Here is a 25,682-nt window from a genome sequence, read left to right on the forward strand (position 1 = left end):
GAAGCAAAACAGTTTACTTACAGAAGAGAGGTTAGAAAAGAATTTGTTTGTTGATGGGTATCTTCTTCTTCTTCTTGCTTTGGCCTCTACCAGTTGTGGAGAAGAATTGAAAGGGTGAAGAAGAGTGTTATTTACTAGGAAGGATGGTGGTGGAAGACAAATATGATTATGATCAAAGCAAAAAGCTTAAAGCTATGGGTTAAAGTATGAAGAATGGGAGGGAAGGTGATACAAAATAAAGTGCACGTATTGGTTTGACTGTTTTGACCATGCTAACATCAAATAAAAGCCTAAAAATCTTGACCCCACGTAGTCCTAACCAATGATTCATCCAGTTGGCCACAGTGATTTGACCCATAAAAAATCAATGGGTTTTTCCACAATTAGTTAGGACTTAGGGCCAACCACCAGCTCAGTGCTTGTACATAAACATTACTAAAAATTGATGCTCTAATTTTTGGTAGCAGATCTGGTGCGGCATATTTGTTTCATAACACCTTGAAACCACATTTTTTATTTGCGACTATTGGAGTGTTGCAATGACTATTGACTAAAGCTAGGCCAAGGCAGATAAATTTCTTGGCCTCTTGATGCTGTTTTTCCAATTGCGCAATTACTGCAGTGAAAAGTTTTGTCTGCACTTACAGAAACAATTGCTCATATTTCCTTGTAATGTACTACCTATAATTAGCAAGAAGGTCAGATATCCAAAACAACCTTCAATTTTAATTAACTTTTCAAATATACCGTTTTAAAGAACAGAATATGTGTTTCTCTACTTTCTACCCTTGCCGTTAAATCCGAATCAGAGATTTTATACATTACAAGTCTTCACTACAAAAAGTATATTGTTATTAAAATGTGTTCAAGACATTGAATCAAATTCTAAGACAGTAGTTTTTTGGTCTAGCGTAAGACTTGAAATCTATTTCTCATAAACTTCAAAATATACTAAAATACATTCAGCAATTTTCTAGGTATTATCAAATTTGGAATCATTGAACCTTATGGTTACTATGATCATATGTCAAGAAAGATGAAAAAAAAAAAAAAAAGGTGGTAAAGTTAAATATAAAGTTCAAAATTGTTAGTCCCTCTTCTCTTCACATGGGCTTTCTCTTCTTCTGCGATCTCTGCAACTTCTTCCACTTCAAGTATATCTGGTATGACAATCCAGAGAACACCATGAATACACACCCCCATTGCTTTGATGACAAGGGATTCCCACTAAGCAGAGAAGACACCACAATGCTCACAAACTTGCGGGTTGTGGTGATGGTGGTGTTAGTGAGGGAGCCAAATCGGCTTATAGTTAGAAAGATGAAATTCTGCCCCACTGCACCGCAGAGGCAATAGAAAAATATGTCCCAGGCTGCCTCTGGATGCTGCTTGCAGAACTGAATGGCCTCAAATCCGCTAGCATGCGGCCAACCAAACATGTAGATCATATTGTATATTGTACCCCATAGATTCATTCCCAACATTATATCCCAAGCACTTGTCTTTGGATACCTAAGCAGACAACCAAACAGATAAAGGGGAATATAGGAGCATTAGATTTTATTTCATCCAAAAAAATTAAGGGAATATACAAAGAAAAGAAGGAGCTGTTATAGCAGATATGTCAATAAAATAGTACTACTAAAAATATGGAAAAACATGTCTCCTAATTTATTATTCTGGAACAACAATACTACGTCTCACACAAAAATTAGGAGACATCCTTTTCCATAACTCTTAGGAATATACAAAGAAAAAGTGCTCCGCTACTGCTCTCAAAATAAATCACATCCTGCCAGGGGATGCACAAGGGCTACAGCAGAGGGAAGAAGTAACAAGCTAGCATCTGGACTACCTAAAGCATTTAACGAATGAAGACAAAAAAATGAATGAACTAGGTTAGGTGTCTTAAAAGTTTTTTTTATGGCAGACATCAGTGCTTATCAGCTAAATGACAAACTGTCAACAAGCATTTTTCTTTAATCGTGTTCAGACTTTGACAATGGAGCAAGAAAGGCAAAATATTTGCGAGGCAACTTCAATATCATCCACGATCAATCAGAGATAAAAATTATTGTAAACATACCTAGCAGTTATTGAATCCTGAGTAGCATTTGTAAATCCATCAAATGCAAGGTTCAGGAAACAAAGCCCATAACCAAGAGGTGCATTTGGATGAGCCAGCTTGCTAATAGTCTTTGAGCTAGTCTAAAATCAATCCATAAACACATGAGAGAAACATTAGGATAAGATTTGTAAATGTTTACATTAGGATCAAATTTGTAGAAGTTCACACTAAAACCAGAAATGATATACTCAAGTCATGTGTGCCAAGCATGCAAGAGCACAGTATTTAAAAAAGATAGTATAGTTAAAAGAAAGAAAACTAATACTGTTACATATATGTTCCCACCTTCAAGAGTGCAAACATAGATACTCCTCCAGCAACAAGCAAAGTACAAACATACTCAGGAAAAGTATATCGTATACCATAAACTAGCGTACCCATCAGCATAACTACACGCAAGTAAAATATACTGTCAGTTATTCATGTAAACCATCAGTTACAAGAAATATTTGTTCTAAATGTGCAAAAAGTCAACCATCAACCAAAAAGTAGAACACAACATGACCATTAACAAAATCTCTCTCACGCAAAAAAAAAAATGCATATTTTATACCATGAATATGCCATAGGATGCGTGATTCAAGAACAAAATATTGAAGGCTAGTCAATTGGTATCACCTGAAGCTAATTCAATTACCCAAAAGCTAGTTTAATTGATACCATTCCCATTAAAGAGGGAGAAAAAAGAGAGAACAATGGAAAGGTAGCATGCCAGAGCATTGTTATCATAAAACAACACCATTCAGTTTTAACTCTGCTAAAACATCATGACATTTCCATGACTTGCTCTTGCATATTGTGTCACCTTAGCTAGAGCTCATAACTAGATATCAATCAGAAGCTTTTTACCATGTTTCTCTAATGCAATCAATATGTGAAAGGGTGACAGAAAAGTAAGCTCAAGTAACATATAATTTAGTGGGGTCAAACTCAACAATCTTCTTCCAACTTCTACTCCAAGAAATTACATCAGATGATCAGAGAAAGCAACTGGTAAACAGAGATCGTTCAATGGAAAAAACGAGTCTATCTTATTTCTCGTAACTTTGCAAATAACATGATGTGAAGCATGACGAGAATCAATGCTAACATTAAGGACATACTATGATTACATTTTTACGATTACTGAAAAGCTCCAGCGAAAAAGAATGCTGGACTAAATATCTCACCTGGAATCATTTTAGAGGATTTTGCCAGAACCTGCATATAACAAGAATTAAATTAATATTTGAAATCAATAAAATAACCTGCCTCTAAGATGTTACTGAGTCCATACATCAAATTAACAGACGCCATGTGTGCCTTATCCATATATCAATTGTATGTGTCCTTACAAAATAAATAGATAGGAAAACATGATCCGGTAAAATCATATAGGCTAATATTTTACATCATCAACTATACATCTATACCACCATTGAAATAACCAATTTACACATAACATAAACTGGAAGTAAAAGATAAATTTAAGGAGAAAGAAAATTGAACATACCTGAGCGGGGTAACTTATGTACTTTAAAGCTTCTATACCCATGGCCGGACCAATTGTATTCGTAATGCCAGCACTCCAATATGTCCACCAAGGAGCACCGCCGGCGTTTTTCGACCAAAGCTTTATCACTGTTAAATTCATCAGGCACATTAAAAACTGAACTCACCATTAAGCTTCAAATTACAGTAGACAACATGCATGCGAGAGATAACAGGAAGTTACGAAACCACTCACTTATATAAGACCAGATCAAACAGATCACATTTTGAGCCAAGTTGAGGAATGCAAGGTGCTCAAACCTCTTCCCATCTGGACCAAATCGCTTGGTCGACCTAAACAGTTCAACACAAATGTTTAGATACGAGAACAATGCTGAAATTTCTATTCAAAATTAAAATTAATTAAATCGTAAAATTGAATCTATGAAAGATAGATAATAGATCAAAGTGAAAGTCAATTCGATTGAAAAGAAAGACTTACAGAGTTTCTTGAAGAACACCTTGGTAAATATAGGCGGACCAAATACCGGCGACGCAAAATGCTAGCACCAAGACTCGCCGGAAACCACGACCATGAGCTTCCATTTGACGTCGCCGGCGAACAAAACCTAAATCTACAAATTGATTTTGTATAACCGTATTTAGAAACGATGGGAGTGGGAATTATTAACCACCAAACTGCGAGTCTTATGTGAAATGGGAGAGTTATTAAGAGAGGAAGTAGCGCGAAGCTACGTGGAATTTCCACGCGGCTGTTTCTCATTGGATTGAATGACTTCATCTTGCGTTTGTGATTGGCTGCAGCTGCACAGACGCGGACCCCTCTCCCAGGAAAAAACTCGTGTTGAAAAGACAAATTAGGCCCATGTGCGAGCCCAATTAAAAGAGGAGGAAAGTTTTTGTAATGGTGGAGTAGCCGGTTATAAACAATATAAAACAGTAAGATTGTAATAACTCTTTTTTAATTAGAGATATATCTTTTAAATCAATTGAAAAAATAATCAATGATTTGTTTTCTAATAATCTAACCCTTTCATTTCATTAATTATGTTTAGTGCCAAAAAAAAAAAATAAATAATATCAAACATTTGTCACATTTAAATTTAAAGTTGGTACCTTAGTATTACTTTAAAATCACATGCGGCGTGTGTGAGTGTGAAACCATTAAGAACGGTCACAACGTTTGAGCCACGTTAACGTTAGGATATATGGTTTAGTTTGATGTGGAAGCAATTACATTGGCCGTGATTGAGGGTGTGGTTGAATCAACTTGTCACTTCAGAAAACGACCATACAACCACCTCTTCCCCCTCCCTCTCCTCTCTCCTTCCAATTTCTCTTCTAAACCGCGTTACCACTCCCAATATCTTCTCTTCAATTCTTGCTCTTCCCACCTTGAAGAATGAAAATTTTCCTTACGTTAACTCTACTTTAAAACTATTTTTTTTTTTTTTAACTCAATTTGGACTTATTTGCCCTTTTCCTCACAACCAATTAACTCCATTACCAAAAATTAAGTCGACTGAGAGAAAATAATCCCAGAATTGAAGCTAATTGCCACTTCCTTTATAAGGCAAGCTGAATCTTCACCATGTATCCCCTAAGGTGTCTTGTTACCAGGACGCGTGCTAGCTCCATAGAAGATACTTCCTTTAGAAGTCACGTGAAACTTTAAAGGGAAGAAGGTCAACCGCCTCTCCAAGACTACATGTCAATCTGCACTTGGAGTATTTTATCCTTAAGACTACAAGTTGTCTTCCTAGCCACGTGTCAACTCACNAAATTAAGTTGACTGAGAGAAAATAATCCCAGAATTGAAGCTAATTGCCACTTCCTTTAGAAGGCAAGCTGAATCTTCACCATGTATCCCCTAAAGTGTCTTGTTACCAAGACGCGTGTTAGCTCCATAGAGGATACTTCTTTTAGAAGTCATGTGAAACTTTAAAGGGAAGAAGGTCAACCGCCTCTTCAAGACTACATGTCAATCTGCATGTGGAGTATTTTATCCTTAAGACTACAAGTTGTCTTCCTAGCCACGTGTTAACTCGCACATGGATTACTTTACCTATAAGTCAATTAATACGGTGTCACACATCTAACTACTTGTAAATTACTTCACATCGAATATAACCATGGAATACTATAAATAGGGGGTTCCTACTCTAAATCAAGGACCCAACATCTTATTTTCTCAAGAGCTATACATCAACTTTCTCTCTCTACAATCAATAACTTTTGTTGTAAAGATATCAAAAAGATAACAATAGGTGTAAGAATTGCTTATTACATCTAAACTACTTTAAAACCTGCTCTTGTTTATTATGTTATTTATTGCTTTGCATTTCATTTTCTTTACACATTTTCTCATTAAACTCACAAGTTCAACATCATATTTCACCTTTCTCGATCTTCCATAAACCCTTTGCATAGACTTCTTTAAAGGCTTACGTATATTTTGTTGGTGTGAAAATACGCAATAGTAGAATTCGTTGATCTCATGACCTAAAAATTGGCAAAATGGCATGAATAATCTCGAATGGTATATTTAAAATAAGGTTATTTGTTAATTAATGAAGTAAAATGTGGGGAAGAATTAGGCTTTAGACCAGGTCAAGTCCATCGCACCATGACATTGGTGTAGCTAGTGCGCTTCCACTCACAATGAAAACTTCAAGCAGAAAAATGATTCATTTATTGACCGAAATAATTAAAAATCTTAAACATGGGATGGGATGGAATGGGAATGGCATAAGCATAATGAGAAAACGGACGGCACATGAAAAGAATTCCTTTTAGGTCAATGTCTTTAATATTATATTAACTAGATGCTTCTCATTGCCCAGTTGACGTTGATTGCTTACTGCTTAGCCAAACCTCATTCTCTAATTTAAGAATGAGTTTCTAATTATAATATTATGATTGACGTCTATTGATGTATACAAAATAAAATATGGTTTCAACGCAGATAATATTTTGGGACATTGAGATTTAAGGCGTGAAAATTACTATTTTAATAAAACTTTCCCATTGTTATCACTTACACCCTTGGATGGCAGAGATGGGCATTTCGCCCACCCCGATGGGGATCCCCCCTGAGTCGACCCAATTGGGGGTGGGGATTCCCTGAATTTCATAAGTGAGAGGCCGAGGATGAACAAAAAAAAAAAAAAAAAAAATCCCCGCAGTTGGGGACAAGGCGAGTATGGGGTCAGTTTGCCCCGACAGGGACCCGCCTCGCCCCCAAGAGCCCCATAAAACTTTGACCCGTGTTGTCCTTAACTGTCTTGTGAAAACCCACCCCACCCCGAAATTTAATTTTGATATTCTATATAATATTTTAAAATTTAGTCAATTAATTCAATACAATTTAATTACTTAATTACAATTTTATTAAATAATTAATTATTTATTTATTAACATTTTTTTATTTTACACAAATTCTATTATCATGTCTTTCTAATCAATTAATTAGTCATAAACTTTATTAACATTGTTTTATTTTTATTCAATGGTTCACTAAGACTTGATGCAATGATGTATGATGCTTCAATCTTGATTTTTATTTTTATTAATTAGTCATAAATTACATTAACAGTTTCTGATTCTTTAAACCTTTTTCATTAAAAAAGTAATTAAATTAAATAATTGATTATGATTTATGAGTTATCAAATATCAATCTTGATATTTTATATAATATTTTAAAATTCATATAAGCCATTTGGGGGAAATTCCCTGACAAGATTATCCTCATCGGGGGGAATCCCCATGGGGATTAAACCCGCTATTCCCCAACCTCCGAGTCGGGTCAGGGATGGACAACATCTCATACCCACAGGGCGGGGATGGGTGAAACCCCCAAGGAGTTGGGTGCAGGTACGGATTCGGGGACCCTAATCTCCAGCTCCGACCCGCCCCGTGCCCATCCCTATTGGATGCTAATTCCGATAAACTTCTGATATTTTTTTACTGCTAAAATTGTCATTTAACAATTTTTTTTTTTATACCAAAACACATCTAACCGAATTTTAGTCAAACCCTTAACTTTTAATTTCTCACACTCGTAACCCCATTGCCCCAACAACTCACCACCCATCCACACAAATACAATCATCCATTAACTCCATCAATGGAAACACAACTGCCTATCAATTTGTTTTATATATATCTTCATAATTAGCACTGTTAACTCTGACGTGTAGCTTAGGTCTATGATCTTTTCACACATGGCATTTCAGTCCTAGAAGCCTTCACGCCAATGTCACACGCCAAATCTATTTTTACGAACACAAACGCAAGTTAAAGAGGGCTAGTGGGTGTGCCATTGGCGTTAACCCTTTGACGCTCAAGTCAAACACTTCGTTTTCGGGTGTCAAGCCACACGAGGGTTTCTTTATGGATTTGGGTTGGATGCATACCCCTTGGGCCTACTATTAGCCATATTTTGAGCCTGCTTTTGTGCCTTGTCCAATTTACCTTATGGGCCGATTTGGCCCATTTGTGGTTTGATTGTTTTGCCCTTCTATACAGTAACCCCCACCAACAAGCACTATGATAAAGAAACTTAAAAATTTTGTTTGAAAATTAGGATATTTTCAAGGAAGGTTGCCATGATAACTTTACTTTAGGCTATAGTGTATACCTCTTTTGAGGCCATTGTGATGGCCTCGGAAGGTGGGGGTGGGGGTTGTGGAGGAAATAGGGTGGGTTAATATTAGAGTTTAGGACGTTTTGGTAATTTTATTTATTAAAAGGAGGTAAATTTTTTTTTCAATTTCAGTTTGACTGTGTGTGAATAATACATTTCCAAATAATGCATTTTTGAATAATGTTAAGGAAGTTTAATTAAAATAAAATAAAATTGGAGAAGTGATTTTGGTAGAATTTTAAAGGAGTAAACAACTTTTTCCCACCCAAATAATGGCCTAATGACATTTTCCCATCCACAGAATTTTAAAATACCCCATTTACTACCAAAACATTATATTCAGTTAATTATTTTAGTTAAATACATTAATATTCATTGTAAAGAGGAAAATACCCTTTACTTTCTTCTTCTCCTCTCTTTTTAGCCTCCACCTGGTGGAGTGTGTTTTGGTTGGTTGGGTTGTTTTATCGAATAGTTGGCGGACAGGTGTTTGGGTGCTGTTCTAGGTCAATTGAGGGCTAGAAAAGTGAGTAGGGATGGTGTAGAGGCCGTTGGAGTGGCAGTCGTGGCTGTTGGAAGGGATCGTAAGCGGTGCGAGGTGGTTTATGAGCAGCTTGCAAGGGCAAGTTGCAAGCGTCCGAGCTCACAGGTAGGAGAGGGGCAGGTTGGTTGGGGAATTTTTACGAGCAAGTGGTGGGAGCCCAAAAAACGACTGTTGGACGACAAACGGGGAGTGGGGAAAGCCAATTGGATGGTGGGTTTTGAAGGGGGTGAAGGGGGTTCCAATGGTAGTGGAAGGGTGAATTTTCAATGTGCCAATCGACCGGAAACAAGTCTAAAAGATAGGTGTATGCCAAAAAAAAAAAGTGGACGTTTTCCAATGATTAGGGGGTGAAATTAGGTGTCAGGGTAAGAGGAGCCAATGATTGGTGGTGTAAACGGGTGAGGGTGATGAGGGTTTTGTTAATTGACTATCCTATCCTTACTTATAACAGACTTTTGGCTATCCTTCCTTTCTTCAAAACAGAATTTACTAACAGAATTGGTAGTAAAATAGTATTTTAAAAGTCTGTGGGTTGGAAAATGTCATTAGACCATTATTTGGATGGGAAAAAGTTATTTAGTCATTTTAAAGTAAGAAAAACACTATGTTTACAACCCATTCTTACAACCCTAACGTGATAGTTAGATTGACACTGTCACGTCAACTCCCACCACACTCAAGGCATTATTAGAAACGAACAGCCATTCCTTCATAAGGAACCATACCTTATTGAAGGAATGACCATACCTTCATAAGACATGACCATTCCTTAAGGAGGTATGACCATTCCTTGTTATTTATGAAGGTATGGTCATTCCTTCATAAGGAATGACCATACCTTCATAAATAACAAGGAACGATCGTTTCGTAGGGAAGGAATGGTCGTTCCTTAGAGAGGAAAATCCATTCCTTCCGTGAGGAATGACTATTCCTTAACTAAGGAACGATCGTTTCCTATGAAGAAACGATCGTTTTAAAGTTTAATCAAAATCATTTAGTGCCTTGAGTGTGGTAGAGTTGATGTGACAGTGCCAACTCAGTTGTCATGTCGGAGTTGTAAGAGAAGTTTATGAGAATAGATTGTGGACGTAATATTACTCTTAAAGTAAATAATTGTCATTGTTGTAAATAAAAGTGTGAAAGAACTACAATACTTGAGTCAAAAGAATGTAATAAGCACATGTATGATAAATACATTTCATCACTTGGTCAACGAGATTGTTCAACCTAGTATGTGTAAATTCTAAGTGAAGCAAATGATTTGATTTAGTACACCGCCCCAATAAGTTCAATTAATTTTATTTTTGTTGTCATCCGAACCAATTTAACTCAAGGAAAACCCAAATATATTATTATTATATTTAATTTGAAATTTGAAATTTGATATTGACTTTTTCTTTTTCGAGAATCAGAAGTTTTTATTGCAAATACCCATATTAAAATCTAAGGAATCCATCTTAAGTTGGCTTACAAATAGGATGCCTTCATTTGATAGAGTTATCCAATCAAAGGAATAATTGGAATGGCACTAAAAATCCATAGAGTATTGGAAGAACTACTTTATATAAATCACACATGTAAAGTTATTCCATGTCAGAATCACTAAATTTATGTTGTTTCGTATGTAAGTTACCTACGCCACTTATTAAATTTATATTGCATTATATTCAATATTCTAATAAATATAATTTTTTTTTTTTTTTTAGATTTATTTGTCCAACTACAATAACCTTAATAGTAGAGATGTTTGGATTATATAATATTTTATTATAGGAGGATATTACATTAACAAAAAGATAGATCATCTTGAAAATTACTAGGAATGTTTAGAAAATGTGTTTAGTTGGTTCGAATAAATTGGTGAATAACATGTTTGGTTGGGAGGATAAATGAGTGAGTATGTTATATAGATTACTAAATTGCTCTCATTTTTAAATATTAATATAATAGTATTTTTTATTATTATTTTTTTAAATAATTTCTTTTAACTCCCTACATTTGAACTTTTGTTAAAACACCCAAACCGTATAAAACTTTAATTTGTAACAAAATCATCCCCACCCACCCCACCCCAAGCCACTGTCAACTGCCACTGGCAGTCGACGAAATGACACATGACTGGTTGTATATGAACGACCGTGTGTCGACAAAGCCATTTTTGGCCATGGATCACAAATCTATGGTCGTTTCATGGTCACATCTATGGCCATTTCACGGCTATATCTTTGGCTGTGAAACGACCATGAAAATGATAGATTTGGCCGTTTGCTGCCATGGATCATGGAAAAGGCCTTACCGGCGCACAACTGACCAAATCTTGCCAGTCGTGCACCATTACAGCGAATGACGTCGATGGGCCGTGGTGGTGAGTAACAGTCAGCAGTGGTTATGGGTGGTTGGGGGTATTTTGTTAACTTTTAACATTTTTTGTCGCTCGGGTATTATAGCTAATTTCTCAAATGTAGGGGGTTGAGTAATTATTATTTGGTAGACATTTAAGGACAATTGTGTCTGAAATGACATTTAATTAAGGGCAAAATAAGTAAAAAAATAAGATTACCCGGTAATGTTTTAATCCCAGAGGGAGGGTATCGGATTACCCCCAACATTACTAACAGTAAACACTATTTACAATAAAAGACTTTCGTAATATTTTATTATAAAAAATGCTATATCCATCGAAAAAATTGCACCAAAATAGGTGAAGCTTCTTTTCTCGCTAGGAAGCCAAAAATGCTATAACTAATATATATATATTAAAAAAAAAAAATGTCTTTCACGCTTTCGCACAACCCATGTGCTTTTTTGACGCCACTTCTTCTTCTTCATGGCCTTCCATGGCTTCTTCATTGACTCCCTCAATCAAATCTTTACTTGGGTCATCTAAATCTGCCTTTTTGCAGCATGGGTTCTCTTTGCAATCCATAACTTTTCCTGGGTTTTGGGTTGTGCGAAAGTATGAAAAACTGTAGAGAAAGAAGAAGTAGAGAAAGAAGAAGTAGAGGAAGGCATAGAAGAAGCCATTGGTTATGAGCTTTGAAACAACGTCGGGTGAGTTGCAGAAGGTTATGGAAGATGAGAAGTTAGAACTTGAAGCTTGAAGCTTTTTAATTAGAGTAGGGACGCCCGTCCAAAAAAAAAAAAAAGGACGATCGTCCATTCCTTATGGACGGGCGTCCATTACACAATGGATGGCCAAATGGACGCCTGTCCAATCCAGATTTTTTTTCAAATTTTTATATTTTAAAATTTTTTTTAATAACGTTAAATGTGTTGAATGGTCTGAGTCAGGAGACACGTAGACTGGCACAAAGTTTCGGTGTAAAAACCTTGGTGTCTGTAGCATTGTTGTTTTATTATTTGCAAGTCAAACACCGAAATCTTGTAAAATAAACGAAGATTACCCTATTATCTTATATGTCTCATATCCAAAAGCACCCATAATATAATTGTAGTACTAGAGAATTACATATATATTAAAATTGACGAAGTTAACTTACCATTTAAGATATAGATGAAGTTAGAAAATCTATTTACAAAACTGAAATTCAAAGGTTAAAAAATATTAAAATAAATATAAAAGTTGATCTTGAAAAGATATTTATAATTATTTGAATTTTAAGCGTTATTAAAACAAATTAAAAGAAAAAAAGGGGAGAGAGAAAAGTATAAATAAAGGAGATGAAAGTGAAATGAAGAGTTAACCGAGTCAAGGGCAGGGGAGTGTTGGTGGCAGCCAAAGTCATCCAGGGCCCAAACTCCCCCGCAAGTCTCTACGCGGAAGACGCATATAAACAAAATAAAACCCACATCCTCCTCCTCCTCCTCCTCCTCTTCTTCTTCTTCTTCTTCTTCTTCATGTTCCTTGCTCCTTCTTATCTATTTCCATTTACTTACATCCATATATACTTGTCTTCATTTTTCTTGTGTAAAGACTCCCGCTTGACCCTCCAAACTATACGTTTTCTTTTCCTTTCACAATCCTACTTCTTCGAGGACTTTACTTATTATCATAACTTCTTTGATTAGTTAATATCACCAGAACTAGCAAATTTTTATTTTATTTTATAATATTTGTCAGTTAGTTAAGTTATGGGCAACTGTCTACGTTCTTCAGCTAGAGTAGATTCCACCCAGAGTCCTCAGCCTACTTCTGGTATTTCTCTTTCTTTTTATTAGTTATGTTTTCTCTTTAGTTCTTTTATTTGAATATTTTTCATGGGTTTGTGTTGTCATGGCTTTATAATACTGATTTCTCTTTCTCTTTCTCTTTGGCTTTGTTTTTGTTTTTTTGTGTTTGCTGTGATTTCTATCAGTAAATGAATTGTTTTAACTTATATGTATACAGTCATTTGGTTTGGTAGTGTTTGTAGAATCAAATTCTGGTGAAGCTATGTATGAAGATACTCTCTTTCCATTTTGTTTTTCGACCATCAATGTTTAGGTGTAAATAATTACTGTTGAGGCGGGTTCTTTGTGAAATTTCGGTTCTTTACAGAGACTAAGAAGATTATGATTTTTATTTAATTTTCCTTCACATTCTTTGAAGCTGGGTATTGAATTAGTGTATAGATAGATCTACATAGTTTTTGCTCATTGTTTGATTCAATTTTTTATGATATGGTTTTTGAAAGAGCTTTTACTTTGCAATTGGGTTCGTTGTTTTAAATTAAATAAAGAAAAAGGGGTTTGACTGTTTATTCTTAAGCTCTGATGCTTGCTTTTTGTTTTTGGCTTCAATTAGCGAATAGGAAATGATCTGTGCCGGGGTAATGATACTTTATTTAAGTTTATGGCTGCCAGTTTCTGAATTGTCAATTGTTTCAGTTTATGCTTAACATACTGGGAAAGAAAGAAGCACATAGGACTTGCTTTCGGGGTTAACAACTGTTTCTTTTTGAATCAGCCGTGACAAGTTACATTTTTTAGATTTTGGAGAGGCCAGTAGCCTTCCCTCATTCCTTTGGGTTATATTTCGACCTCTCAGATGAAAGGGAAGGTGTTGCTTGGATGCATAGCCATAAATAAGACGCCTTAGGACTTTCCCCCCCAAAATATTAGCAAACAAAAATCTGTAGAAGCAAGGTTTGGCTGGAAAATAATTCCTGTATAGCAATAGTGAAGTCCACGAAACTTGAGAAAAGTAGAGGGGTTTGGAGTACTGCATATAATCTGTAATATTTTGTGTCTTATTTATCAAAATGAGTAGTGAGAAGAAGCTTGATGTTTAACAGCTTGTCAGTTAGGTTGGCTTTTTACCTAATTGGAGAGTGACATTCAAATAATCTATACTTAATTTTGATGTAATACATCTTTCATTTTAGTCATGTTCAAAATTGCGCCTTTGAGGGCGAAGGGTTTGTGAAACACATAACACTATCTAAGATAGACCCTTAGTGCTATATAGATTTTGATTTGGACAACTGTCATGTTAGAAACAGCCTTCTTTTGTTGTTAGCCCATTATTTGAAAATCTGGAACTTACGTTTCTCTTCTGGAATCAGGAGCCTCAAGGATTTCCAGTAAATTCAGCCGTTCTTCTACTCCTTCCACTCTAACCATCCCATCTTGCAGTGAAAAAGGCCATTCTGACTGTCTTCCTACACCAAGGTCTGAGGGTGAAATATTGTCTTCTCCAAATTTGAAAGCCTTTACATTCAATGAGCTCAAGAATGCTACCAGAAACTTTCGTCCTGACAGTCTTCTTGGTGAAGGTGGATTTGGTTATGTTTTTAAAGGATGGATAGATGAGCACACACTTTCACCTGCTAAGCCTGGATCAGGAATGGTTGTTGCTGTCAAGAAGCTTAAACCGGAAGGTTTCCAAGGCCACAAGGAGTGGTTGGTAAGTTTTTCTCCTTTTATTTTTTTATTTTTTATGTGATATTTTCTGCTCTTCCTTACAATTTTTTGCTTCCCAATTTGTTTCAGACAGAAGTTAATTACCTTGGACAGCTTCATCATCCAAATCTGGTTAAATTAATTGGATATTGCTTGGAGGGTGAGAATCGCCTTTTGGTCTATGAATTCATGCCCAAAGGGAGCCTAGAAAATCATTTGTTCAGAAGTAAGTAATGCCTTCTACGATGTTGAAAAATTGCTGTACACTATTCCATACAGGTCATTTGTTTTACTTAATGCTCAAGTTGCCAAGGAACCAAAATACAAGCAATAAAAGACCTTTCCTACTCTGCAGTTCTTCTTGCAGGAAAATTGACTACTCTTCTATAAAATTTATGTGGCTAAATTAAGTTGTTTACTCTAATGAAAAAAATAGCAAAAATGTAGAACCAAAAATTTCTATTACTGTCATTTTGGCAAGAAGATACAGGTTAAGGTGGAAATTTAGTATTTATTGTCATTCATGCTACTTTCATCTTCCTTTTACTTGTGGAATGAATTTATACAAGAGGCATAACCAAGGGAAAAATTACCCTGTTAAAACAGTGTAGAGAGAAAAGAAGGATCAATTTGCAAAATGGCACAAGATTATCCTTGACCTTTTGGATGTCCTTATTTGCTTCAGTTTGCTTTAAGATTTGCACGCTTGTCTTCTCAATACAGATATCTGAGATGCATCTGAATTTTGAAAACTGCGGATGACATTGATTAGACCATAGGAATTAAAATAATGACTAAATATATGGCTTTACTCGGTTACAATTCCACTGCCCATAGATACCCCCTATGCTAGGATCTGCTGTTCCATTTTTCTATTGAGTTTTCTTGCTTATATTTGCATGAATAGAGGTTCTACAAAGCTTATATTTGCATGAATATAAGTTCCACAAAATCTTATATTTGCAAGAATATAGGTTCTACAAAAGCTATTCTCCCTTAAAACCAGCTCAGGAATGAAATGTTGGGATGTTATAAAGCTCCTTGATCTAACCTTTAATGTTTTTTTTTTTTTCAGGAGGACTCCAGCCGCTTTCTTGGACAGTAAGGATAAAAGTGGCCATAGGTGCTGCCAGAGGGCTCTCTTTCCTTCATGATGCAAAATCACAAGTTATATATCGTGATTTTAAGGCTTCTAATATTCTACTTGATGCGGTATGCTTATTGAAACGGATAATTTATTGTTGCTTTGCCTGTAGTTTGCGTAAATAATGTGACGTCATTAGATTTATGCACATTACTGGCGATAACAATGCATTTGGGATGCAGGAATTTAATGCAAAACTTTCTGATTTTGGTTTGGCCAAGGCAGGCCCCACTGGTGATAGAACTCATGTTTCCACGCAAGTTATGGGTACTCATGGTTATGCAGCACCTGAATATGTTGCTACAGGTATGTAGAACATCGATGTTATATACTATTTTTATTTACATTTGTGAAAAATAGAGAACTAATTGTAATTCTTATTATTTGTATCGATAAATTATATGTCAATATATAGGAAAATAAAGAACTAATCTAGGAAACAAATAATCTAATCTAGGAAATTGATAGAAATCTACTCCAATAACTCAACAATTTGGGTTGGGCCATGGGTCTTTCATGGGTTTGGACAGAACTCTCTTTGGAAAACCGGCTTGTCAAGTGAGGGTGTCCAAGCCTTTATAACCCACATGCCCACCCTTTTCCCTTTCAATGTGAGATTCTAACATTCCACCACGCTTCCGCAACCAACGTCCACGTTGGCTTCTTTATCCTCGTCGGCCTCTTTACCCCTTGGGTGACTACGCGAATCCTTTTTTCCTCAGGCCTCCATGCCCTTTCTCGGGGTAGCAGCTTGGGCCCAAGGTCAGCTTGTCACGCGTGCGTTGCCACATAGGCGTAAGATCATGCTCTGATACCAATTGATAGGAACCCGCTCCAATAACTCAATAATCTGATACTAATTGATAGGAACCTGGATTCTTAACACTCAACACAACCCAAATAGAGTACAATATACCCAAACAGAACAATATTTCAACACAGATCAAAGACAATTGAGAGAGCACTAATGTGAATATACCTCTATATTGATTGATACAGAAATGGATAACAACAATAATGAAGAAAGATTAAGAAAACAATACTGAATGTAACGATAACCTAGCAATTCGAGGAGCTAGGGGCCTCCCTTCTAATATCCCACCAAAATATTCTCTACCTTTTAAAATTCCTATCCCTCAATTTATACTCACAAATGTCACACCAATTCCATTATAATTGTCACGTGGATAACCAACTCCTACTTGCACACCATGCCATTTGCCCTTATTATTCCTTTTGTAAATTTGAGTTGGATGAGTTGGGGTCTTATCAAAACCCTCCCCTTGAAGAACCACCTTGTCCTCAAGGTGGGGAGATGGGAATTTTGCTATAATTGAGGTATCCTTAAAGTCAGCTGTTGTGATAATGGCTATCAGTAACCCTACAATAACAATGGTGATCTCAAGTCGGATATGCCTTTGGATATTATCGTAAGCACATCTTCCACAGCTAAAACTGGTAACCAAGGAATTGAAATCGCTATCCAAAATGATAATTTCCGAAACTCTCTCTGGCCATTTCACTTCAAGTGCCCATAGCAATCCCCTTATTAGCTTCGTTTAGTGTTGGAGTCTCATTTATTTTGACTCCAACCATCGCCACCATGTGGCCTTCCTACTTCAAACATTGAATAAGAAGGCGCTGATCAGTAGGGGGGAAGTGTCCAATAACAAAAATTTGCTTAAAAGTCTCATTTTCTGCTTCCAGCTTCAATGTAGCCTAAGAAAGGAGCCAATCCTCATTTGAGCTACCAAGACCCTGTGGCATTATAAACGGTGCGATGATTCCTTTGCACAGAGTGTCAATAACATGCTCATTTAGTGTCGAATTTTCATTGATAAGTGTTTTGCCAATCCAAACTTCCTTACCACTTGGTCTGATGATAAACTTCTTGATAGACTCCATTAATTCCTTGCTAAAAGTTTTATTTTTAATGTCTGGCACCCCAGGATGATGCTTTTCCTTGTCAAGTTGAGCTGGTAATGGGGTCTGGTTGGAAGCGATAGTAATTTGGTTTATCGTCTTCCCCCATGTTGTGTTCTTACCTACAGACGTTGTGAGCATGCGACTATCCCTTTTAATCACCTTTGCACTGTAGAAGAAGAAAGGGTTTTGTTCATCAATGGTTGCTAAACCATCACCCAACTTCAAGGATTCACTCGATATGAAAAAATCATCAAAACATACATGGTATCCCCATCTTAAGCACATTATGACACAAATATTTGCCCCTCTAAGTACATCGATTTCTGTCATTTACGAGAAAGGAGCTGTTCGCCGTGGATAGAAGTTGTGATCGTCCGGTGGATTTGGTGTGGTACTCGGGCTTTGATAACTAGAGGCTATCGTTGCACCAGATGGTGCCTCTTCCCAAGTTTGGCGCATCGGCAAAGAGTTGCCGGAATATCTCGGCTGATTGATGAAGGGATGTGGCTTGGAGTTATTTGCAATCTGATTTAAATTTGATTGGACCCTTGATTCGTTTTCCATTGACCCAGTGTCTCTACCCAGCCCAAACCTAGCTGCATTAAAACCTTTGCCCAGTCTATTATCATATTGCTCAAGCCCACACTCAATTGTATTTGCTATCCCTTGTTTACCCAGCCCAACTGAAATAATTCCTCTATTAAACTCATACATCCCAACTGGTTTAACAACTCTATTAAGCCCAAACTTCATTTCTTCTAAAACCCAATTCTTTTCCTCTATTTTCTGGGCTAACTCAATAAACTGTAGCAATGAATAGGGCTGACTCAATCTCACTTCAGCCTTAATATCTTGTTTGAGCCCATTGATAATAGCAACCCACAATATTTCTTCTCTTTCTTCACACAAAGGTGCAGACAAAGCTTCAAATCTCCAACGATATTCCCCTACCGTGTCAGTCTGTCAGATTTCCATCAAAGCTTCATAAGGCCTTCCCTCTTCTGACCCACCAAATCTATGAGGAAGATCAAGCTTAAAAGTCGGCTACATCGTTACCAGAGCTTTGATTTCCATCCATTGGAACCCATTTATTGCATCTCCCTCTATACATACCACCACCGTGTTCATCCTTTCGTTCTTAGCCACCTGATACACCTTAAAATACCTTTCTATCCTGAATAACCAAACGTACAGATCCTTCCCCATGAATATCGGTATTTTGATTCTCCGGCCACCGGACTCTAGTCGATTTCGTTCAGTAACTATGGTTTGCCGTTCTGGTTTGCATTGGGTTCACTGTTCTCTTCCCCTTGGTTTCAATTCTGTTTCACCGGTATTTCCGTTGACCCATCCCTCTTAACTCCTTTGGTTTCCTACTCATCTTTTCGCCTTATCCATGCTAGCATTTCCTTTAAGCACTCTCTGATCGTTCCCAAATCTTCCTTCATCGATCTCATATCTTTTTCCACATTTCCCATTCTAGTCTCCATTTCCGCTTTTACCATTCCCCAACCTTGACTTTGATACCAATTGATAGAAACATACTCCAATAACTCAACAATTTGGGCTGGGCCATGGGTCTTTTATGGGCTTGGGTAGAACTCTCCTTGGAAAATCGGCTTGCCAAGGGAGGGTACCCAAGCCTTTATAACCCATATACCTACCCTTTTCCCTTTCAATGTGGGATCCTAACAGAAATGAATAATCTAACTTCCTATTTTACAAATTTGTTCTTAATATATATTGACTACAATCCTAATATCCGATTATAGATTTATACACTTAATCATGCAGTATCTGTAAGATTTTGTATGATTATCTATAACACTTTCCCTCAAGATGAAGCATATATGTTAATCATGCCCAGCTTGTTACAAATATAATCAATTCGAACCCCATTCAAAGCTTTAGTGAAAACATCTCCTAGTTGTTCGCCAGTCTTCATATATCCTGTAGAGATTAAACCTTACTGTATTTTCTCACGAATGAAATGACAGTCAATTTTAATGTGCTTAGTTCGTTCATGAAATACAAGATTAGAAGCAATATGAAGAGCAGCTTGGTTATCACACTACAATTTCACTGGCAAAGAGGCCATAAGACCAACTTCAGTAAAAAACCGATATATCCATATTACTTCATACACAGACTGGGTCATAGCCTTATATTTCGATTTTGCACTAGATGGGGACACAACAGTTTACTTCTTACTTTTCCATGAGACCAAATTTCCACCAACAAAAACACAGTAGCCTGTAGTGGATCTCTTATCTATCTTGGAACTCGCCCAATCTGCATCAAAGAAGCACTCAATATTATTATGTCCATGATTTCCGTACAAAATACCACGTCCTGGAGCTCTTTTCAGATAACACACAATCAGCTTTAACGTTGCCCAATGTTCAACCGTAGGAGAAGACATGAATTGACTTACTACATTGACAGAGTACGCAATATCAGGACAAATGACTGTTAGATACTTCAACTTTTCAATCAGTCTTCTGTACCTCTTAGGATCTTCAAATAGTTCACCATCTTTGGTAAGTTGCAAATGAGGAAACATTGGCGTACTGCATGGCCTAACTCCCAATTTTTCCGTCTCAGTTAATAAGTCAAGTACATATTTCCTTTGAGAGAAAAAGATGCATTTGTTGCTCCTTGTTACCTCAACCCCCAAGAAATATTTTAACACTCCTAAATCTTTTGTATGAAATTGGGTTTGAAGAAAGGACTTAAATAATGAAATCTCTACAGTGTCACTTCCAGTGATGATAATGTTGTCAACATATACGATAAGAAGAATAATGCCAATTGCTGATTGTTTGCAAAAGACTGAGTAATCAGACTTGCTCTTTGTCATTCCGAACTTTTCAACTACCTGACTGAACTTTCCAAACCAAGCACGTGGACTCTGTTTCAAACCATACAACGATTTGTGAAGATGACAAACTTTCCCATACTCCCCTTGAGCAACAAACCCAGGTGGTTGCTCCATGTAGACTTCTTCTTGAAGGTCACCATATAAACCGCCATAACGATAAATAAGCGAACAGAAGTTAATTTAGCCACATGAGAAAAAGTGTCAGAATAATACACTCCATTAGTTTGAGCATAACCTTTAGCTACAAGATGAGCTTTAAGCATAGCCACTGACCCATCATGATTTACTTTAACAGCAAACACCCATTTGCATCCAATAGGTCTCTTTTCAATAGGTAAGTCAACCAAGGTCCAAGTACCATTAATATTTAAAGCATTCATCTCTTCTATCATAGCATCACGCCAGCCAGGATGAGGTAAGGCTTTATGAACAGTTGTAGAAAGGGAGACAGAGTCTAGTGATGCCGTAAAAGAACAAGAAGAAGATGATAGGTGATCATAAGAAACAAATGAAGAGATAAGATAAGTACACTGACGTTTACCTTTTTGAAGAGCAATAGGAAGATCAAGATCACTTAAGGCTGGATCCAACGACTTAGAGTCTTGGGTAGGACATGAATTCTGAGGGTCTTCTTGACGAGGAACACAGGTATCGGGATCACTGGAGATTGGATCTGACGACGAAGAGACTGGTACAGGAGGTTCCTGTCGACGAGAATAGACAATGCGAATTGGAGGTAGTGGACGGACAGGAGGTGGTGCTGGAGGAGGAACAGTAGGTGGGGAAGCTTCAGGTGTAGGAGTAGCTGGTAGGGATGTGGCAGTGTAGATTAGTAAGTCATCGTCCTCCCCCTGACTTGTATAGGTAGACAAAGTAGGAAAAAAAAGAGTGTTTTCTAAGAAAGTAACATCTAGTGACACCAGATATATATTAAGACTAGGACAATACCATCGATATCCCTTATGAAGGTGAGAGTAACTTAGAAAAACACATTTAAGAGATTTGGGATTTAACTTGGTTACCTGGAACATCATGAACAAAACGAGTATTACCAAATATCTTTGGTGCAATAAGAAACAAAGGCTTAGACCGGAAGAGGACACTGTAAGTAGTGGAACTATTCAGAATAGATGAAGGCTAATTAGAAAACAAGCCGTGGAAACTGTATCGGCCCAAAACTGTTTAGGAATTTGCATTTGAAATAATAGGGCTCAGGCGGTTTCAAGAGGATGCCTATTTTTCCTCTCGGCTACTTCATTTTGGGACGGTGTGTCAACACAAGAGGATTGATGAAGAATGCCATGTTGACTCATATAAGACTGAAAAAAACTCAAAAAATATTCTTTGGCATTATCGCTTCTTAATGTCTGCACATAAATATTAAATTGAGTTTTAACTTCAGCACAAAAGACACAAAAATAAGAAAAAAAACTCGGAACGATTTTTCATTAAATAAAGCCAAGTTACACGAGAGTTGTCATTAATAAAAGTAACAAAATATTTAAATCTAGGTTTAGACATAATAGAACACGGACCCCAAACATCTGAATGAACTAATTCAAAATGGACACTAGCCTGTTTATTGACTCTTGGACTTGAAGGAAGATGGTGATGTTTGGCAAATTGACATGACTCACAATCTAACGAAGATAAATTATTAAATTGATGACATAATTTTTTTAACAATGGTAAAGAAGGATGTCCTAACCGACAATGTACCTCAAAAGGGGTCGAAATACTGGAACATGCAATGGTTCTGGGCACCTGTGTGTCAAGGATGTAAAACCATCCAAATTCATGTCCTTTACAAATAATCTGCATCGTCATAAGATCCAGAAACAGGCAATGATCAGGGAAAAATGAGATGCAACATTTAAGAGCACGAGTGAGTTTACTCACAGAAATTAAATTAAAAGCGAACTGTGGTAGACTCAATACAGATGATAGGGAAATTAACGGAGTATGGTTAACAGACCCAGACCCAAGAACACAAAAAGTTGACCCATCAGCTAAAGTAACATTAGACGAGGAATTATGTGACTGATATGTTGAAAAGAGACTAGGATTACCTGTCATATGATCTGTGGCACCAGAATCAATGACCCACTTGGAGAATGAGGAAATAAGACATGTATTTGGTTTACCTGACTCGGCGAGAGCAGTGATGGAAGTAGATGAGGACTTCAATGATTCTTGATACTGAGAAAACTTGGCAAACTCATCAGTTGAAATCATAACCGTCTTCTTAGAAGTATCGATAGCGGCAACATGAGTTGACTGAGTTTTTTGGGTCTCATTTTGCAACTTTCTACACGTGCGCTTTGTATGACCGGGTTCATGACAGTAGTAGCACACAATCCCTCCTAACTCCTGACTCCGATTATCACGATTTTTTGAACCTCCTCCTCTATTATTGCTCCTGTTATATGAACGTCTGGTGTCATTATTCTGACTTACAAGAGCACTACTCGACTGAACAGATGAAGTGCTTTCTGTACGAAGAACCCTAATAAATTCGTCTTGGAGGAAGGTGATCTCAGAACTGGCGAGAACCTGAGATTTAGCAGATTCAAACTCAGAAGGGAGTCCAACTAGGAAACTCATAACCGCCATTTTCTCTCGTTGAGCTTGTTGAACTTTCACATCAACACTCACCGGTAGAAGGACGTTAAGTTCTTTATATATCCTTTTAAAGTCCATAAAATAGGCCGCAAGAGACCTATCTTGTTTCTCAGCTCAATAAAAGGCTTTGCATACAATAAAAAATACGAGAAACATTCCCTTTCCCAGAGTACAAAAAATCTAGATAGTCCATCAACTCTTTCACATATTCACAATGATTAATTAAATCAAGTACCTCACTGTTGATGGAGTTCTGTATCTGCAAGAACAACCAGGCATCCTCTCTCAACCATGTTTGTTTTGAATCGTCTTCAGACGGATCTTTTGTGAGATGATCATCTTTACCAATGCTTCGCAGGTAGAGATGAATTGTCTTACTCCAATCAAAATAGTTATCAGACCCATTAAGCTTATGTTTCGTAATTTTTGACATTACAGGAACCATATCAGTTATAAGCTTATCAGCCATGGTAAGAAGACGAAAAATTGATCTCAACACAAATAGCCAACACAACTTACAGACAAAAATCAACAAACTGACCTTAACACAAATAGCCAACAAAACTCTTCAAAGAACGAAATCTGATACCAACAGAAATCAACAAAACTTATCTGACCTGGCTGAGATACTGAGGAACTGATCATACAGACTTGTCGGAAATATCAAGATGAAGTCGGGAAGGATGATCAGAACACTGTACTCTGTTACACGCGCCCCCACGCGCTAGCATGTGAAGACTGCCGCAGATGAAAAAGGTAGTGCGTGAGACTCACGCGCTGCTCCTCCAGTGATCGGACTTCAGGGAATGGTCAATCGGTAGGAGGGGCTTCTTCCTAGGCAGGTGGTGAGAAAAAAAAAGGCCACTCTCCAGGGTGACTAACAAATAATGCTCACTTGGGCAGAGAAAAAGAAAATGAAATTGAAAAACAATCTAGAATTGCTCTGATACTATGTGAAAAACACAGAACTAATTGTAATTCTTATTATTTGTATTGATAAATTATACATCAATATATAGGAAAATAAAGAACTAATTTAAGAAACAAATAATCTAATCTAGGAAATGAATAATCTAACTTCCTATTTTACAGATTTGTTCTTAATATATATTGATTACAATCCTAATATCCTATTATAGATTTATACACTTAATCATGCAATATCTGTAAGATTTTGCATGATTATCTACAACAACATTGTTTTCTAAATGAAGCTTGTAGATCTATATTGTTATTGATTTCCTCTTGTTGGGTCTTGTTACATAACATTAATCAGTCTCATGATAAAGTTGGGCAGGCATTTGATATTTTTGTGTTTTCTTCAAAGTAAATTTGCATTGAGGTTGAACCTAGTAAATTGTGCATTTTGTGTGCCAACATTTAATCAGCTAGTTGTTTTCCATTCTTCTTTTCTGGATTCCTCTTTCAATGAAATGATCAGTAAGACTACATGCTAGGAACGTATGGTTCCATTCTATGGTTTTTTTTTTTTTTTTTTGGCATTATTAGATTGTTTCTTGTATATGCAGTGTTTTTATTTTTTAAGATGTAGAATTGCCACTGTTGTCTGAATACTTGCTTTGTGTATTTTGTGTTATCAAAATTAAATATGTAATTCATCTTCATTGTTGAACAGGTCGGCTTACGGCTAAAAGTGATGTGTATAGCTTTGGAGTCGTATTGCTTGAACTATTATCTGGACGATGTGCTGTTGATAAAACAAAAATTGGTGTTGAGCAGAATCTTGTAGACTGGGCAAAACCATATTTGTCTGACAAACGAAAATTATTTCGGATTATGGATACTAAGTTAGGGGGCCAATACCCACAGAAAGGAGCGTATACAGCTGCTACCCTTGCCTTACAGTGCCTAAATACTGAAGCTAAACTAAGGCCTCGGATGTCTGAGGTTTTAGCAACATTGGAGCGACTTGAAGCCCCCAACAATGCAACTAGACTCTCTCAGTCTGAGCAGCAGAGGGTCCCAGTTCCAGTCCACAGGTCACCCATGAGACAACAACGTTCTCCGCTCCATCTGACTCCCAATGCTTCTCCATTGCCAAATCACCGGCAATCTCCACGATTACGCTGAACTGAGGACCACACTACTTGTAAATTTCTTGTATGCTTCCATATTTGTTAATATTGATGTAACATGAGTGTGTATTTTTTGATGCAAAATTTTGAATGAATTGTACTGAATGAATAATTAAAACCTGAATTTTTCTGATGATATGTAGTGCTTGCTTGGAACTTGGGTAGAACATTTTTGTTTGTGTACATTTCCCTTAAATCGTAGAGTCTGCATCTTTGGAAATAGATTACATACAGTGAATATTGGGTTCTATTTTCAGATGACATGACATGATTAAACGAAGAGCATGAGAAAAATACATGAAGTGAATTAGAATAGGAAATATTGAACTTAGCAAAGTAAGCTGACAAGACTTCTAGGTGAAG

General features: G+C 36.8%; 2 protein-coding genes across 2 annotated transcripts; one reads left to right on the forward strand and one right to left on the reverse strand.

Annotated features, from left to right (window-relative positions):
* Nucleotides 1–935: 935 nt before the first annotated feature.
* On the reverse strand, nt 936–4,295 carry LOC116129362 (UDP-galactose/UDP-glucose transporter 3). Its single transcript, XM_031415107.1, has 7 exons — nt 4,101–4,295; nt 3,855–3,952; nt 3,621–3,748; nt 3,298–3,328; nt 2,414–2,517; nt 2,087–2,208; nt 936–1,512 (listed from the first exon to the last, which is right to left on the reverse strand). The coding sequence occupies exons 1-7, from the start codon at nt 4,202–4,204 to the stop codon at nt 1,104–1,106; spliced, it is 996 nt and encodes a 331-aa protein (XP_031270967.1). The 5' UTR covers nt 4,205–4,295; the 3' UTR covers nt 936–1,103.
* Nucleotides 4,296–12,505: 8,210 nt separating this feature from the next.
* Nucleotides 12,506–25,661, forward strand: LOC116129415 (probable serine/threonine-protein kinase PBL3). The gene is made up of 6 exons (XM_031415161.1): nt 12,506–12,965; nt 14,314–14,654; nt 14,741–14,876; nt 15,726–15,862; nt 15,977–16,100; nt 24,860–25,661. The coding sequence occupies exons 1-6, from the start codon at nt 12,902–12,904 to the stop codon at nt 25,312–25,314; spliced, it is 1,257 nt and encodes a 418-aa protein (XP_031271021.1). The 5' UTR covers nt 12,506–12,901; the 3' UTR covers nt 25,315–25,661.
* The last annotated feature ends 21 nt before the right edge of the window (nt 25,662–25,682 follow it).

Source organism: Pistacia vera, unplaced genomic scaffold, assembly GCF_008641045.1.
Source record: "Pistacia vera cultivar Batoury unplaced genomic scaffold, PisVer_v2 Contig211, whole genome shotgun sequence".
NCBI classification, from domain to species: Eukaryota; Viridiplantae; Streptophyta; class Magnoliopsida; order Sapindales; family Anacardiaceae; genus Pistacia; species Pistacia vera.